The 17,565-nt window shown below is 44.6% G+C and overlaps 1 protein-coding gene across 5 annotated transcripts in view; it reads left to right on the forward strand.

The window, feature by feature from the left end:
• The window catches only part of tmem209 (transmembrane protein 209), a 28,754-nt gene continuing 11,189 nt past the window's right edge, over positions 1-17,565 (forward strand). For 4 of the 5 annotated variants that reach the window (XM_059987036.1, XM_059987038.1, XM_059987040.1 and 1 more), the window contains exons 1-7: positions 1-41; positions 772-904; positions 5,633-5,691; positions 7,347-7,478; positions 12,169-12,410; positions 15,709-15,913; positions 17,340-17,515. In XM_059987036.1, the coding sequence (XP_059843019.1) occupies positions 774-904; positions 5,633-5,691; positions 7,347-7,478; positions 12,169-12,410; positions 15,709-15,913; positions 17,340-17,515 (945 nt within the window). In that variant the 5' untranslated portion in view covers positions 1-41; positions 772-773. Of the gene's footprint in view, positions 138-771; positions 905-5,632; positions 5,692-7,346; positions 7,479-12,168; positions 12,411-15,708; positions 15,914-17,339; positions 17,516-17,565 lie in introns of all 5 variants that reach the window. The other variant, XM_059987037.1, reaches the window with a different exon arrangement.

The following is a 17,565-nucleotide window of genomic DNA, read 5'->3' on the forward strand; positions in this document are numbered from 1 at the left end:
GCGGCAAGGCTGCGAGTGTGGGGACGAGAGGTGGCAATTAAGTGAGTGAGTGAATGAATGAAAGGAAGGAGAGAGTGAAAGTGAGAGGTGAATCAGGAGGAGGGCAGAGGGTGGAGGGAATGGAGAGGAGGCAGGAGGTAGGTCAGGCCATTGCTTCCCGCGAACTGCACCCGTTTCCAGGGCAATGGGTGGCGGGTTCAGGTTTGCTGGCGAACCAGAGGGGAAGAGGCACTGTAATGGGTTTTGTTGGGTTTCCGGGAGGTTTCTAATGGCTGCAGTTTCCAAGGGAGGGGGCAGAGCAAATGTATAAGATTTGATGACGGTTTGAAGAGGATGTTCTCTCTTGTAGGGGAATATGGATTTAGGGGTTACAAACATGAAGTAAGGGATTTTTTTTCCCTCAAGTGAGTCATAAGAAATATCAGAATTAACACCAGGAGGAGGTTAGCTCGCCCATTGAGTGTGCTTCTCACTAAGATCATGACAGATCTAGCCCCCTCCACTTTTCAGTACCAACTCGATTTTCATTCCCCTAAAGAAAGAGGGAATGAGGTGGTGGGACCTTGAAGATGTTCCTCAGAGGGGATTGGAAGCTTTGTAGAACTGGAGTGTTTGTAAGCACACTTGCTGTGTGCTTGATTTATGAATAATATCTGCACAGAGTGATTGTGCTTTCAATCTCCAAGCACTTTGTCTTGATGGTTGGATTTGGGGAGTATATCCATTCTGTGATTTATCCTTCACTGATGATGATCATTTTGACATCCACAGAGATGGATCGGGTGCCTGGCACTGTCCTTATTGACCACACCATACAGATGAGGAAGGAGGCACAGACCAGGAAGGTGATACTACTGTGGGGCTTGCTTAATGTAGGTCTCGCAGGGATGGTCTACATGGAAATGTAAGTCATTGTTCCTTTACTTCTGGTTTTCTCTTATAGCCAAAAGCTTTATAATTTGTTGAATAAACTCTTCTGATTGATCCTCACCAGCCTGGTCATGCTAGACAAGCCCAGGCATTGTCCCCGAAGAAGATGGCAGAATTTGTCATTGAAACGTCAGTTTTAGTTGATACTTGTACCTGGCTGGAAGCCCGAGAAGAGTTTATTCATCATATATGCCGGGAAGGCCCTAGATCCTTTTTCAGCTTTATAATTTACACGAAACAGAAAACAGTTACACTTCAATTGCACTTTTCTCAATCTCTGGATATGTCAGGATAATGAAAACATTTTGATGTATATTAATTGTACCATGAGATCAGCAGTTATGCTCTGATATTTGATTGAGGGGAATTATTACTTCAGGACATATACTTAGAGACCACTTTTTTATGAACTTTTCCACTTCAAGGTTTGACGAGTTGGGCCTTTAGAGATACCCTTCTGCACATCACTGTTGTAACGCGTGGTTATTTGAGCTACTGTTGCCTTCCTGTCAGCTTGAACCAGTCTGGGCTTTTTTCCTCTGACCTCTCTTGTTAACAAAATATTTTAGCCTATAGAACTAGGAAGATTTGAGGAAGTAGAAGGGTGTGTTAGTAAGTTTGCTAATGATACAAAAGTTGGGGGTGTTGTGGACAGTCTGAAGGGCTGTCAGTGGTTACAGCGGGACTTCGATAGGATGCAGAACTTGGCTGAGAAGTGCCAGATGGAGTTCGACCCAGGTAAGTGTGAAGTGGTTCATTTTGGTAGGTTAAATTAGCAGACAGAATATAATATTAATGGTCAGACTCTTGGCAGTGTGGAGGATCAGCGAGATCTTGGGTCTACGACCTTAGGACACTCAAAGCTTCTGAGCAGGTTGACAGTGTTGTTAAGAAGACATATGGTGTGTTGGCCTTCATCAACCATGGGATTGAGTTCAAAAGTTGTGAAGTAATGTTACAGCTATATAAGACCTTAGACCCCATTTGGAGTACTGTGCTCAGTTCTGGTCACCTCACTACAGGAAGGATGTTGATGCTGTAGAGTAGTGGTCACCAACCTTTTTAAGCCCAAGATCCCCTACCTCGGCTGTAGTGAAAGGCAAGATCAACCCCAGGTCGATTAGTTACATGCACGCACACCGGGGCAGAAAAGACCAGAAGTAAAACCTTGTAACCTGGAAGCAGAAATAATGTGTAAACACCAGGGGTACCCACCCTTTTTTGCACTGCGGACCTGGGGGGGGGGGGGGGGTAGGGTGTTAAATATGACGGGAATACAGTGATACTCGAAGCAGGTTCCTTATGTCCAGTCTATTCTGCAATTTAGTTTTCGTGGCTCTCGGCACTTAGCTGCTCACCCGCACTGCTCACGTTTTTTCCGCTCACAAAACTCAACGGGTTTGTCTTTAAGCGCAGGGTGCTTGGACTCAGGGTACCGAAGCAGTTTTGAGGGCTTCATTGCCTCATTAGACAGCCTCCCGGCGCCAGACGCCTTGGCCAGCTGTGCTGGTCGTGGGTGGGGTGAGAGGATAAGGTCAGGGCCGGAGGTCTCTGTGCCGGGGCTGCGGCTGTCGCCGTCTGGAGAGAGCGACTGAGCGAGGAGGAATGCAACAGGATGCGTGCCCACCCCCCCCCCTTGTAGGATCTATTGGCCGACAAAAGTTTGTTTCAGGAGATCGCAGCGAGGTAGCTGCTCTGCTACTGACTAAACCCTGAGCCCGAATTAGGTCGTCTGCGAATATTTTAGCACCGGGTTCCCCACGAACATTCGGTGTGGTAAACAGATTCAGAGGCGGCGCCCATCTGTCCGCGCTCCAGGCTGGTAGCAACGGCACTTCCTGCCGGCCGCGTGAGGGTATCACTGCGTTTAGGCGACTGATGACCTTGCGTGGGTTCAAGTTCAACAGTGGGCTGACAAGGAATGAGGAAAGGTGCAGCTGACTCCTATTGTTTCCTTGCGGCTTGGTGGTTGGGGACCACTGAATTACACTGTGTAGTGCGGGGGAGCTACACGCATGCCCACTGGGCAGAAAGAACGGAACCAAAACCCTGCAACCCGGAAACAACCTCTCAACAGTATTTGTGTATTTATTTTTCGGTTTTTTTCGGGATCTACTGGGAAAGTCTCAAAGTCGATCGCGATCGATGGGTTGGCGACCACTACTATAGAGAGAGTGCAGAGGAGATTTACGAGGATGTTGCCTGGATTGGGGAGCATGCCTTATGAGAACAGGTTGAGTGAACTCAGCCTTTTCTCCTTGAAGTGACAGAGAATGAGAGGTGACCTGATAGAGGTGTATAAGATGATGAGGGGCATTGATCATGTGGATAACCAGAGGTTTTTTCCCAGGGCTGAAATGGCTAACACTAGGGGGAATAGCTTTAAGGTGCTTGGAAGTAGGTACACGGTGGGTGTCAGAGGTAAGTTTTTCACACAGAGTGGTGGGTGCGTGGAATGCACTGCCAGCGAAGGTGGTAGAAGAGGATACAAAAGGGTCCTTTAAGAGACTCTTAGATAGGTACATGGAGCTTAGAAAAACAGAGGGTTATGTGCGAGGGAAATTCTAGGCAGCTTCTAGAGTAGGTCTCATGGTCAGCACAACATTGTGGGCCGAAGGGCCTGTAATATACTGAAGATTTGTGTTCTGACTGCCGCTCACTGGACATGTTTTGGTTCTGGCACCATTTTCTGTAAGCTGTAGGGCAGGGGTTCGCAACCTTTCTTGTGTCATGGCCCCTATCATTAACCGGATCTATGGACCCCATACTGGGAACCTCTGCTCTAGAGATTATTGTGCATAAAAATAGGTTGAGTGAACTTGGCTTTTTCTCCTTAGAGTGACGGAGGGTGAGAGGTGACCTGATGGAGGTGTTTAAGATGAGGGGCATCAATCATGTGGATAACCAGAGGCTTTTTCCCAGGGCTGAAATCGTTAACACGAGGGGGTATAGTTTTAAGGTGCATAAAAATCCCAGGAGATCAGCAGTTTCTAAGATATTCTTCCACCCTGTCTGGCTCCAACAATCATTTCACAGTGAAAGGCACTTAGATCACATTTCTTCCACAACTGAACCTCCTGACCATGTCTGCATGCTTTTCTGTATTGAGTTGCTGCCACGTGATTGGTTGACTAGATATTTGCATTAGCATGCAGGTGTAGCTAATGAAGTAGCCATTAAGGGTAGTTTCCCTGCCCTCCCTTTCAAGGTTAATTAAATCTATTTTTATAAAAAAGCAAATAAAAATATTTGTTAGACATCTGAAATATTAAAGGGACAATGGATTGGCACAATGGTACTCTGATAGAGTGGCTGCTGTAGTGCCCGGGACCCAGTTTCAGTCCGACCTGGGGGGATGTTTATTTGCAATTTGCATGCTCCACCTTTGAGTGTGGGTTTACGTGGTATCTCATTTTCAAAGTTCAAATTTATTATCAGAGTACAAACCTGCCACCACATACAACCCTGAGATTATTTTTTGCAGGCATTCTTAGCAAATCTATAGAACAGTGACTGTAACCTGTAAACATCAGGAACTGTAAACAAACTGTGCAAATACAGATATAAATAAACAGCAATAAATAACAAGCATGAAATCACAATATAAGAGTCCTTAAATGAGTGTAGCTATCCCCTTTTGATCAAGATCAAGGGACTGTGGAGCCTGCTTTCCACCACACTCCTTCCGATGTTCCTGGCCTGGCCTCTGCTTCTCTTGACCCTCCCTGCCTGTACGTAGGCCCTCTGTTGATCAGGATTGACCATAGATGCTGCATTCTTGCTGTCTACATTGGTGCAGCGTCATCAGTGGATATGCACACCAGAGCAGTATGACATGCAGAGCAAGCTGTTGCCCATGCAGCAGACTCCCCCTCTCCACACAGCTGATGAATCCAAAGGAACGGCACCGGTAGTGTTGTAGGAGTTGCCAGTCAACATCGAATTCAACGTAGGACAGCCTTAGGGACTCCCATTCTGGATTTTTCCCTCGAAGTTTACTCCCAATGCTTTCACCATGAGTGGGTGTAGCTGCAAGGCAGCGGAGGTTTGAGATCAGAGTTTTCCTTCTCCTAGATGAGCTGCCAACCACGGCTGATGAACTCCATCTGTCTGAAGTGACTGGTTTTAAGGTACCAGTAACCTACTTTTTGCTCCTTCTCCTGTCAGTAGAAACAGTTCTGCCAGGCTCAGTAGCTAAGCCCACACATGACGGCCAGGAGCTTGTCTATTTGAAACGCACACCATTGGGAGCATTTGATAGGTAGTGGGATTTAATCCCCACCACCACTCCCAGCTAAAACAATCTTAACTACACTAACTGTTGATAATTCACAATGTACCAGCATAACCCATCAAATAAACAGGATTCACCACTCAGCACAGGAGAGAGCACTGCTGGAACTCCCTGTACTTACACACTTCCAGTGGCAAATGGCTGATCTGTTAATAGTCAGCTAATAACAGGGGTTTGTAATTTCAAAACTCATTATCTGCTTTCTATATTTACTGAACTAATGATGTAAACGTAATGGGCCAGGAAACTTTCACTTGTGCTGAGTGAGCACATTAGTCATTAAACCCCCTGTCTGAGCCCTGTCAAATTATCCCATTTCCATGTAGAGTGGAATTTTTGGGGGGAAATCAGTTATATTGTGTTTTTTTTTTAAAAAACAATTTTTTGTTTTTAAATCTCATTTTGCAGGACTGGCAAATTGCTGTACAAATTCTACAGGATCAACTACTGGCCCCTGTGGTATATTGGTGAGTATTTCCAATTTCTAATGACCCTACTGCCCCGATTCAATTCAAGAGGGCTGAACCTTGGCATGATGGAGTCGCAGTTAGGCTATGCCGTGGGTTTTGCCTGCATGCTTCAGATTAGCAGCCTTTTCACCGCTTTATTTGAAAATATACAGAATCCTCTTGCATGTCATATGGCTGCTGCTCTGCCCAGGTTCCTGCCTTCAAACTAACCTCTGCTATGAGGTCAATTTATGTCCCAAGAGGCATTCTGTCGTGGTTTTTGCAGCCTCCTGCACTAGACACGGCCTCGTTCCACTTTTTGTATTTATTATTGAAATTATTTACTTAAGTTGATTTATTCAGGATTTGGCTTCCATCAGTAATGTAGCAGTTAGTCTGATGCTGTAACAGCACGAGATGTCAGAGTTTGTACGTCTTCTCCATGGATTGTGTGGGTTTCTTCCAGGTGCTCTGGTTTCCTCTCACTGTCCAAAGATGTACCGGTTGGTAGGTTAATTGGTCATTGTAAATTATCCTGTGATTAGGTTGGGGTTAAGTCAGGGTTTGCTGGAGGCGCAGCTAAAGGGCCTATTCCACACTGTATCTCTAAGTACATAGAAACAAAATTCTGCTTGCTCTTTCCATAAAACATACTGTAGGAACAGAATTGGACCATTTGACCCATTGAGTCTGCTCTGCCATTCGATCACGGCTGATTTATTACCCGTCTACCCCATTCCCTGCCTTTGGTACTCTTACTGATCAAGAACCTATCTACCTTTGCTTTTGATATACCCAATGACTTGGCTCCACAGCTGTCTATGGAATTGAATTCCACAGATTCCCTACCTTCTGGCGAAAGAAATTCCTTATCTCTCTTCCAATGTCTTAGAAGACATTTCTGCCATTAATGACTATGACATTAATGTCATAGGAAGTCATTCCTGCCTGTGGCCATCAAACTTTACAACTCCTCCCTCGGAATGTCAGACACCCTGAGCCAATAGGCTGGTCCTGGACTTATTTCCACTTGGCATGATTAACTTATTATTATTTATGGTTTTATATTGCTATATTTCTACACTATTCTTGGTTGGTGCAGCTGTAATGAAACCCAATTTCCCTCGGGATCAATAAAGTATGTCTGTCTGTAATCTGCCTCTTGAACATCCACTGGCTGATTGTATAGTAATCCAGTGGAAGAACCGGCACGTGATTCTTGTGTCCATGCCTATAGCTGAAAGCAGTCAGCTTCTCACAGACCATGTGATGGATATTACGAGCATTGTGTTCTGTCTATGTTACTTGGAATGTTTTAAATATTAAGAAGTAAAAATTGTACATTCATGTTGATCTCTTCTGTTGCAAGTCTTTGTAATGGCGCCACAGTAGCGTAGAGGTTAGCGCCACACGATTACAAGTTGGGGCGTCAGAGTTCAATCCCAGTGCCCTCTGGACATCCTCCTCATGAAATGTGTGGGGTTTCCCCTCACAGTCCAACGACAAAGCTGGTGGCTTAATTGGTCTCTGTAAGTTGTTCTATGATTCGGTTAGGGTCAAATTGGGGCTGTTGGGGGTTGCTGAGGGAGTGTGACTTAAAAGGACTGGAAGGGCCTGTTTCTCTAAATAAATAAAAAAAAACTTTACGATTTACTTCTCTCCTTTTGTTCCAGAGTTTGGTCTGGTTGTCTTGTTTTGTCTTAATGCCCTGACTGATTTCTGGCGTTACTTCCGGAGTGCTGTAGTTCCAGCCAACCTTGTGATGACCCCACAGCAGCAAATACTACTGGGAGTAAAGAATCCGGGTAAGTTCGACCATAGCTGAGGCACCTTTGAAGGAAAGAGTACTGCTTGGATTAAAGATGTTCTCTTTGTTTAGTGCCATTTGCAATCATGGATGACTGAGTTCAAAGGCGTTTGTTGCCTCTTCTGCTCCGGGTGCTCTGTTTTACTGAGTGGTTAATTGGGCAAACACATTTACTGCTGTGCGTGTGAAGACAGCCGTGGCGTTGTGGTTGTTGTCCTTCTGATGGGGACCTCCATTGGGCGGGGTTGGCGGCGGGTGTTGCATTCTAGCCGTCAGAGTCGATGTGCAAGCGAGGTCAGTACGATATGGCGAGCAAGCTGTTGCCCATGTAGCAGGATCCCCTCTCCTTACAGCTAATGAATCCAAAGGAACAGCAGAGACCGATAGAGTTTGATACCAGCAGCATCGTGGAAACTATCAGTCAGCATTGAACTCAACGTAGGGACTCCAGCTCCAGACTTTTCCCTCAGGGTTTACTCCCAAAGACTCCCCCCCCACCCCCAGAATGGGTACAGCCGCAAGACAGCAAAGGTTTGAAATCAGAGTTTTCCTTTTCCTAGAGGAGCTGATGAGCCCCACTTGCCCGTAATTAGCCTTGTATTGACTACACATGTTGACCTCTTGTACTGTGGACCAGCATTGGGGAAAAAATCAGCTCGGTATTGTTCACAACCAGAGAATTTTAAGGAATGTCATAATGGGATCAGGATAGATCACCTTTTGATAACTTCTGAATTGATACTTCTTTTGACGACACCGATGCCTGTGCCTCATTCAAAGCTACTTTCTTCCTATCACTGCATTCAGTGTCCATGTGAATCGGGTAGTAATCCGTAAGTTACTACTGCAGTGGTTGCTTTAAGCGTTAACTCTTTGTAATTCCCCAGCGACCCTTTACCTACATCAAAGTGACGGCAGCTTGATCTCCTTCGTCCAAATTCAGTTTTCAGCAAATAGCAACTGCAAAGTGTATGTTACCTTGGGGGGGGGGTGGGTGAGGGTGTCAAATGTGTGATAAGCTCTTTATTTCCCCCTCCCTTGCATATTTTAACTTGGTTTGATCTGTAAAGCTCTTTTTCCTTACCACAGTTGAAGGAGTCAAAATTATTTGTCCATTTACAAAGGGATCTGGGAATACAGGTCCATAAATAATTGAAAGGACAGTATTGGGTCCTTTTTCTTAGAAAGGATGTGCTGAGACTGAAGAGGGTTCAAAAGAGATTCATGAAAATGATTCCATGATCGAACAACTTGTCATATGAAGAGTGTTTGATGTCTCTGGGCTTGTATTCACTAGAATTCAGGAGATTGAGGGGTGACCTCACTGAAACCTATCGAATGGTGAAAGGCCGTGATGGAGTGGAGGTGGAGAGTACGTTTATATGATGGAAAGTCTAAGGCCAGAGGACACAGCCTCCGTAGCCTGTTTCTTTGCTGTACTTTTCTATGATTCCATAACTGTAATAAGCTGTTGTTATCTTGAAACTATCCGTGCACTCTAACCCCTATATCACTGCACTGCATGGAAACTCTCGCTTTTTCAAATCTTTTTTTGTTCCCAGCCTTTCACCGTACAAATCTCTACTGCACCTGTCCATTACTTTAATCTCTATCTGTAGTAGAAAAAGTCAAAACTGTACCTAATGATCCTATCAGCATCCTGACTGAAGTTCTACCACAGTATCCTTGTTGTTAATCTCTCTGCTCCACACGTCAAAACTAAGGAAGAAATGGAAGACTAGCAGAAGATGTATTGAGGTGGTGGCTAACGTTGAGTAGTATGGTATCATAGCGGTTAAAGCAACGCATTACCACCAGCGATCAGTTAGGATTCAATTGCCGCCACTGTCTGTAAGGAGTTTGCACATTTCCCCCTGCCCCAGGTGCTCCAGGTTCCTCCCACAGTCCAAAAAGATATGCGAATACAGTTAGTGAATTGTGGGCATACTATGTTGGCAGCGGTAGCGGGCTGCCACCAGTGGGCATGCCATGCTGGCAGCAGTAGCGGGCTGCCACCAGCGCTTTGGCAGACTGTATTGGCCGTTGACACAAATGATGCATTTCACAAACAAGAGAAAATCTGCAGATGTTGGAAGTCCAAAGCAACACTCACAAAATGCTGGAGGAAGTCAGCAGGTCAGGCAGCATCTCTGGAAAAGGTTATAGTCCATGTTTCAGACTGAAACCCTTTGATGGGGCTCCAGTGTGTTTCTTGTACATGTGACAGATAAAGTTAATCTTTAAAGTAAGAAACAAGGGAAACAACCACACATTCTGTGAGGATGCAGGGCAAAGCTAGCGCACGTAGGTTGGAACTTTGAACTAACAGAGAGGACATCTAGTGTTGACTGTTTTAGTACGAAGATGAAAGCCTGGCAGCAGAGAGGCCAGTCTTGGATTTTTGTATAGCTTTTAACCTTGTAACATGTGCCAAGGCCCTTTACAGGAACATTTACATGTGGCATCGGGAGATGAAGATGACAAATAGTTTGGTTTTCAATAAGGAGGCAAAGCTTGCTGAATTTCAAAGCTTCAGGCTCAGGCAGTTACAGTCATTGGAGGGCTGAATTTGAGTAATGTGATCCTGAGGCATGTAGATCTGGAGAGGAAAAGGAGGGGCAGAGTCACGGGTAGAATTAAAAATGATAATTTTAAAATTGATGTGCTTTTGGACAGGGAGCAGTTTAGATCTGTAAGCATAGGTGATGAATGAATCAAAGTCAGTATAAGTTAAGAAACTGAAGGGTGGAAATTGAGAGGTTGATCAGGTTAGGAAGGTTGCTTTTATTAGTCGAGGCATTGAGTTCAAAAGCCAAGAGGTTATGTTATAACTTTATAGGCCACATCTGGAGTATTGCACACTGTTCTGTTCACCCCACTGCAGGAAAGGTGTTGCTGCTTTGGAGAGGGTGCCAGAGAGGTTTACCAAGATGCTGTCTGGTTCAAAGTGTATGTGAGCTGGGATCAACTTGGGTTTTTTCCTCTGGTGTATCGGAGGCTGAGGGGAGATCTGACTGAGCTTTGTAAGATTATGAGAGGCAGAGATAGAGTAGACAGGGAGTCTCTGTTTCCCAGGGTTGAAATGTCTAATACCTGAGGGGGTAGGTTCAAGGGAGATGTGAGGGGTATATTTTTTACTCAGAAGATGTAGATGCTTGGAATGTGGTATGGTGGAAGAGGCAAATACACTCGAGGCTTTAGGAACTGTTTGGATAGGCACGTGAGTGTGAGGAAGATGGAGGGATTGGAGCAGGCATGGGCAAACTACGGCCCGTTAAGCTTTTTAATCCGGCCCACAGAACTTGATGAAATTATATTAATAAACCTTGTTAACGTTTTTTCCCCGCAATTCTGGCGTTTTCCCAATAGATGACACACTCTATATACATTTGTGGCGACCCATTTCCTGGCACATCCGAACCGGCTCACAATTAGCCAACGTTCGGGCTAAGGGAGGTAGCCTGCGGGGATTTGCGAGCACAGAGCTTTGGAGCCTCTGCGCCACGGGGGGGGGGGGGGGGGGGGAGGTGCAGGTTGAGGGAGGCTTAAAAGTGAGGCTGGGGATTTCCAATAAAGTTTTTTTCTTCGACTGCAGTTACCGACTCCGTGTCGTAATTTTAGCGCTGCATGTAGCACACCGCTACACATTGACCTTTGTTGAGGTGCAGCGTATTACTCCACATTTGCGCTTTACTCTTTGTTCGGCTCGACTTGTTTGTGTGAACAGGCGTTCAGCGTCATGAACACCAACAAAGCCAGCCACAGATCCAAGTTAACTGACCAACACCTCAGATCCATCCTGAGAATCGCCACAACAAAACTAAATCCAGACTTTGATGCGCTGGCTAAAAAGGGAGACCAACAACACTGTTCCCACTGAAATTAAAAATAAGTTTCTTCGTTGTGTTATGTAAAAAATGCATTTGAAAATATTTTTTTCAATAAGCCTTACATGTTACATGTCATTTCTGTTAAGTGATGGACATGAGTAGTGCGCAGGTGCACGTACATTCTCAAAATAAAAAATGCACTCCAGATCAAATAACGCGCTCCGCATACTGGCGCGCTGTCACTGTTCTGTCCTTTTGCTGGTCGTTGTTGAGTTTTGGCACAGGGGACAATTGAATAAGAAGGAGCAGGACAAGTAGACCTGCATCTCCTACCGTTTTTGAAATAAAGACAGTCAGGAGGAGAGTGATGATGATAATATCTTGAAGGATAACAGAATTTTCAGTGCTTTAAAATAATAACTATTACTATTTAAAAAAGCTGTATTTTATTCATTTAATTTTCAGTGTTTTAAAAGTCATTTCAATAAATAGCTCAATACCATGGGACTTCAAAGACAGATATTTTGTTGTACTGCATTTGTTCATTTTCAATTGAAATTAAAGCACATGTTTTCTACATATCCCATGATATTTTATATTCTCTTATGAGGTGTATTACCAAAACACTCTGTCCATCTGCTCCTGGTCCAGCCCCCCTGTCAAATTTTAGAACCCTTTGTGGCCCACGTCAAAAAGTTTGCCCACCCCTGGATTAGAGTTTGGGTGTTTTTGATTTGATTTTTAGCTGGTTCAGCACAACGTTGTGGGCTGAATGGCCTGTTCCTGCACTGTACTGTTCTGTGTTCTATGATCGCAGCCCAATTATTAATTGGTTTATCGCCGATCTTCTTTCCTCAGCGATGCAAACGACACCGCAGAGAAAGCCAGCCACCACATCGACCCCCAACAGTTCTCCACCTGGTGCTTCGCAGGGCCAGAGTGTCCTATCCTACAGTCCTCAACGGCCAATTGGTTCCAGCCCCAAGTTCAGCCCTAACTGTGTGACGGGGTTTAGCCCAAACATGCAGACCCCTTCCTTGTCAGGAAGCGGGTCCTTCTCATCCTCTGTGATGTATTCACCGGGCAGCAGTTTCAACACGGTAGGTGGCAATGGGGCAGATTATCCACTGTTACATCTCTCAGTTCATATTTAAAATTGCCATAATGGGTTTAATACTGTTTTCATGTTCCCACAGTTTTGCATTACTGTGCATAAAATTTTCTACAACTTTATAACCACTAAATCATCTTTGTAATTTCTTTGTAATATAAGAAACCTAGAACAAATTTGCACAGGGCAAACCTTTGGAGACAGGAGCATGATGCTGAAAGACTTTTTTGGGATAAATATCAGATGAAGTGGCACCAACCCCCCCCTTAGCTTTATAGTGTTTTGGGAGCTTTTGCGTCCTCTAGAGAGGGGACTTGGTGATTTGGTTGAACATTACGTCTGCAGTAACAGTGCTATGTCCATTCTGACTTGGACTTGAACTTGCAACCTTTTGACTCAAGTGAGCCCTGCTGGCCAAGCTTCAGCTGAGCTTGGCAATCTTGTCATCTGCTCCCCATGCACCCTATGTATTCTGCAGGATTTTGCACCCAGATCTTGGGGCACAGTCCTTCCCACCACAAAAGGCAAAATGCAAATGAAGTTTTCCTTTAAATCCCTAGCACCTGGCTCTAAATGAGGGGATTGTAATTGGAAATACTGTTCAAGGTGTTTTCTTTCCATTCCCATTTTGGCTGACTGGTCGCAGTACCATGTGAAAGTGACAGCTCCTTTCCCCTGGCCTTCGTGGCCATCTGCTCCCTTCACTTGATTTCTCATTGTTGTCGCCCAGACTCTGCTGTTTGTGCTTCCATCTGCCACTGTATTAACACTTCCCCAGCTTCTTGAAGCACTGCCATTCTTGGTTAGAACATATCTTACTGATTCAATAAGTTTTTATCAATGGAGTCTGAATTAACATTCGGGAAGGGCTGATCTCGTCCACTGTAGTTTCTGAGAAGTGCAGAAGGGCTCCTGAGGTGCTTGTTTAAGTGTGTCGGACCAATTGGTATGTGACACCAGTTCTGAGTTGTTACATCAGAGACAGGTTTGTTATCACGGACATACAGTATGTCATGAAATCTGTTCTGCAGCAACTGCACAGCGCAATACAGAAAATACACTCGGGTACACTCCTGTCCCTAATCACAGAGCCACAGGAGAGGAACCTGCCGTGGTCTTCTGCTTCTGTGGCCCATTCACTTCATGGTTTGACACGTGCATTCAGAGATGCTCTTCTGCACACCACTGTTGTAATTGGTGATTACCTGAGTTACTGTTCCCTTCCTGTCAATTTGAACCAGCCATTCTCCTTTTACCTCGTCAACAAAGTGTGCAGCAGAAGTGCCACTCACTGGATTTTTTTGTTTTTCACACCATTCTCTGTAAACTCTAGAGGCTGCTGAAAGTGAAAATCCCAGGAGATCAGCAGTTTCTGAGATAGTCAAACCACCATGTCTGGCACCAACAATTATTCCACGGTCAAAATTACTTAAATCAAGTTTCTTCTCCTTTCTGATATTTGGTCTGAATAACAACTGAGCCTCTAGACTGTGTCTGCAAGCTTTTGTGCATTGAGTTGCTGTCACATGTTTGGCGGATTAAACATTTGCATTAATGAGCAGGTAAACTTGATAAAGTGGTCATTGAGTTGTATACTCTAAATTATAATGAATGCATATTACAAAGTTAAATCATGCAAAAAGAGAGCAAAAAATAGTGAGGTAATGTTTATGGGCTCATAGTCCATTTGGAAATCTGATGGCGCAGGGGAAGAAGCTGTTCCTAAAATGTTGAGTGTGTGCCTTCAGGCTCCTCTCTGATGATGGTAATGAGAAGAGTGCATGTCCTGGGTGATAGGGGTCCTTAAGATAGATGCTGATTATTTTAGCCATTGCCTCAGTGTTGGGGAAGCTGTTGCCGTGATGGAACTGGCTCTGTTGCCTGCAGCTTTTTCCAAGGGTGGGAGGAGGGGGAAAGTGAGTCTCATAATTGGTTTATAGAGTTCCAGTGGTAATGATTCAAATTCTGTAATTCAAAACAAAGCTCTTGACTTTTTAAGATGCAGTATAAGGTTAACGATTATTTTATTGGTCTGGTCCTTTTATTTTTACCTTACTCCCTGCCCATCCCCCATATCAGATAGTGATGAATGGCAATTGCCTTGTGAAGTACAAGCAGGGGTTGAGGGCATTTGACAATTCGGTTATGACCAGACGTTGAGATACAGTTTTCACAATCCCAGGGTCAATTTGCTCCTTTTGAAATGCGATCACGAGTAATGTAGATAATGCTGCAGGCATTCTTGTGGACTGCAAATTGGTGTCATTAGTTTGTCATCTGCCACATCGTCTGACATGAGCAGTCACGGTCTTTCCATGACCGTGATTGCTCTTGGCAAATTTTCTACAGAAGTGGTTGCCATTGCCGCCTTCTGGGCCATGTCTTTGCAAGACAGATGACTCCAGCCATTATCAATACTCTTCAGAGGTTGTGTGCCTGATGTCAATGGTCGCATAACCAGGTCTTGTGATACAGACCAGCTGCTCATACAACCATCCACTACCTGTTCCCATGGCTTCGTGTGACCCTGATCGGGGGTGGAGGGTCTATGCAGGTGTTACACCTCCCCAACAATAACCTGCAAACTAGCACAAGGGAAGGACGGCCTTAGCCTCCTTTGGTAGAAATGTCCTGTCACCCCAGAAGCTGATATAAGCCCAATTACTTTTCCTTAGATTTTGTTTAGGTATGAGGTAAATACTTAACACAATTTTTAGACCTTACTGTATTTAATACTTGCCACAATTCAGGTTTATCATCCAATGATCTGGTGATATTCCATCTTTCTGAGTAGTCAGGCTGCTGCAGTCTAGTCTTATCAACATGATGGCGTCTCTCCATTGGTAAGTTGGTCGGGTAATTACATTTGTTTTTAGGTAATGCCGGCATTTATATTTTAACATGTCAAAGAAATGCTATTGGCTGGAGAGATGAGGTAGTTTCTCAGTTTTTGAGGTCCTTGAATAGAAAAGGTGAAATTGCAATCTGTGACTTCATTATAGTGAATGTATAACGGGAAGGTATGCGGGAGGGGAGAGGCCAAAGGGCAACTGGCTTTTTAAAATTAAAAGTTATTAAGAAAGAAGTAAGGCTATCAATGTAGTAAATAAATCATTATATGAGAAATCAATATCACCCCTGTGGCACTGTCCATTGGCCTTTTGAGACTGACAACACCACAATTTCCATGATGCATTTTAATTGAGGGGTGATTTATTTATTTTTTTGCAAGAGGCGCTGATTCTTTTTAGCTGAGCTCATGGAGACTTCTTTCTTGTGTTGTTCAGGGCTCTGGTTTCAGTCCTCCACAAAATTCCTATGTTTATGGTAATAACATTGCAAGTTCGGAGTGCTCAAGCCTGAGGGCTCGATATCGGTCTGCACCGGTCACGTACAGCGCCCCTCTCACACGAGATGAGTATGTTACAGATATGAAATCTCTGGAGAACTTCCTCCGTTCTGAAGAGGAGAAGCAAGGCCGCAGTCAAATGGGTTAGTTATGACTTTCACTGTTCAAGTTCGTTGTATGAACAGGAGGGACTGTATTTTACGCCAGATTGACCAGGGATGATGGGACCCCATTTATGGATATGAATCTTGACTGATAGGCAAGTGGAACTTTGAGTAAATCTTCCTGCAGTCAGAATACATTTATGTTTAGTGCATAAAAACATTTTGAGTTCGAGTTCCTTCCAGTAATTTCTGCCCTCTCTTCTTTCTCTCCTTTTCCATTCCCCATTCTGACTTCTCTCTCACCCCCAGTCACCTGCCCATCATCTCCCTCTGGTGCCCCTTCTTCCTTTTCTTACATCAGATCCATTCTTCATCTGACCTTTAACTCTTCCACCTTCCCAGCTGCTTACTTCATTCCTCCCTCTCCCAACTAGCTACCTGTAGGTGTTACCTTCCCACTTGTACTGTTTCCCCTCCTTCCACCTTCTAATTCTAGCTTCTTCCCTCTTCCTTTCCAGTCCTGATGAAGGATCTCTGCCTGAAACATTGGCTGTTTGTTCCTCTCCATAGATGCTGCCTGATGTACCAAGTTCCTCGAGCATGTGTGTTGCTCTTTGAAAGTAATAGCTGTGCGAGAAAGAGCAGAGGTGGTGGAATTAATCAGGTCCTCCTGATTAATGAGTTCGCAGGCACAGTGGACCAAATGGCCATGTTCTGTACTGTATTCTGTGATTGGACCAGCTTCTTTTTTGACTTTTTCCAAATATTTTTTTCTCTCATGAAGTTACTGGAGGCCTGTTCTGGAGTATTGTGGCACAGATCTTTAAAAGGGATGAGATGCTGGAGGAGGGGAGTTCTTGATATTTGAGGGTAACTTGCTGTTTATTGTAAATTGGGAGGTGTTGTGCAAGAAGTGGGGAACCTTGTGCAAAGGTCTCCTAGTAGTCCACAGACACTGCTGATAACTGCTGTCCGCAATTTGACCATTCCCCAGCTGATAAGCTCAAGCAGCCAGGCTCTGATCCATGTTATTGGTTCCCCACTGCTGGTATAAAATTGATCACTGCAGTTGGCTTCGGTATTTCTGTGCTTTGAGAGCAAGAGGTGGTGTGTGTTGTCTCAGAACTACATTAACCCTTACTGTGATGCTGTCCTTACTGGCTTTCTTGCCTTTGCATATCGATGAATGAGCACTGGGGTAATTTATCAGGCACTGTCTTGGTCCACAGCTTTGAAGGAGAAAGAGGGGAAAAAAGGGCAAAGATTTATTCCATCAGATTAAGTTGGGAGTGGAGAGAATGTCCCTGCCAATATAAGGTTATAGTATTTTGAAAGAGAGGACATTTTCTATAGGTGATGTGGTGTTTCTCAAAATGGCCTGGCTTAAACCGTAGGAAACCGAATGATATTCATTGTCTGACTTGTACTTGCTGGAAGTGTGAGTTTATTTAATGTGTGCACACAGGAACTCCTGACTGTACATCCAACAGCAGCAGTCCAACGTTTTGGAACTACAGCCGCAGTAGTGTTGACTACTCACAGTCACTGCGCAAGTTTCAGTACCAGCTGGCTAGCCGCTCCCAGGCTCCCTCGGCTCACAAGGATGATACAGATCTGGGCTCCAAGCTGCTCGCAGGAGAGGTATGGTGAATATCTGGCATTTCACTTCAGTAAAGGTGATGGGAAAGGTT

Source organism: Hypanus sabinus, chromosome 13 (assembly GCF_030144855.1).
Source record: "Hypanus sabinus isolate sHypSab1 chromosome 13, sHypSab1.hap1, whole genome shotgun sequence".
In the NCBI taxonomy this organism is placed as follows: domain Eukaryota; kingdom Metazoa; phylum Chordata; class Chondrichthyes; order Myliobatiformes; family Dasyatidae; genus Hypanus; species Hypanus sabinus.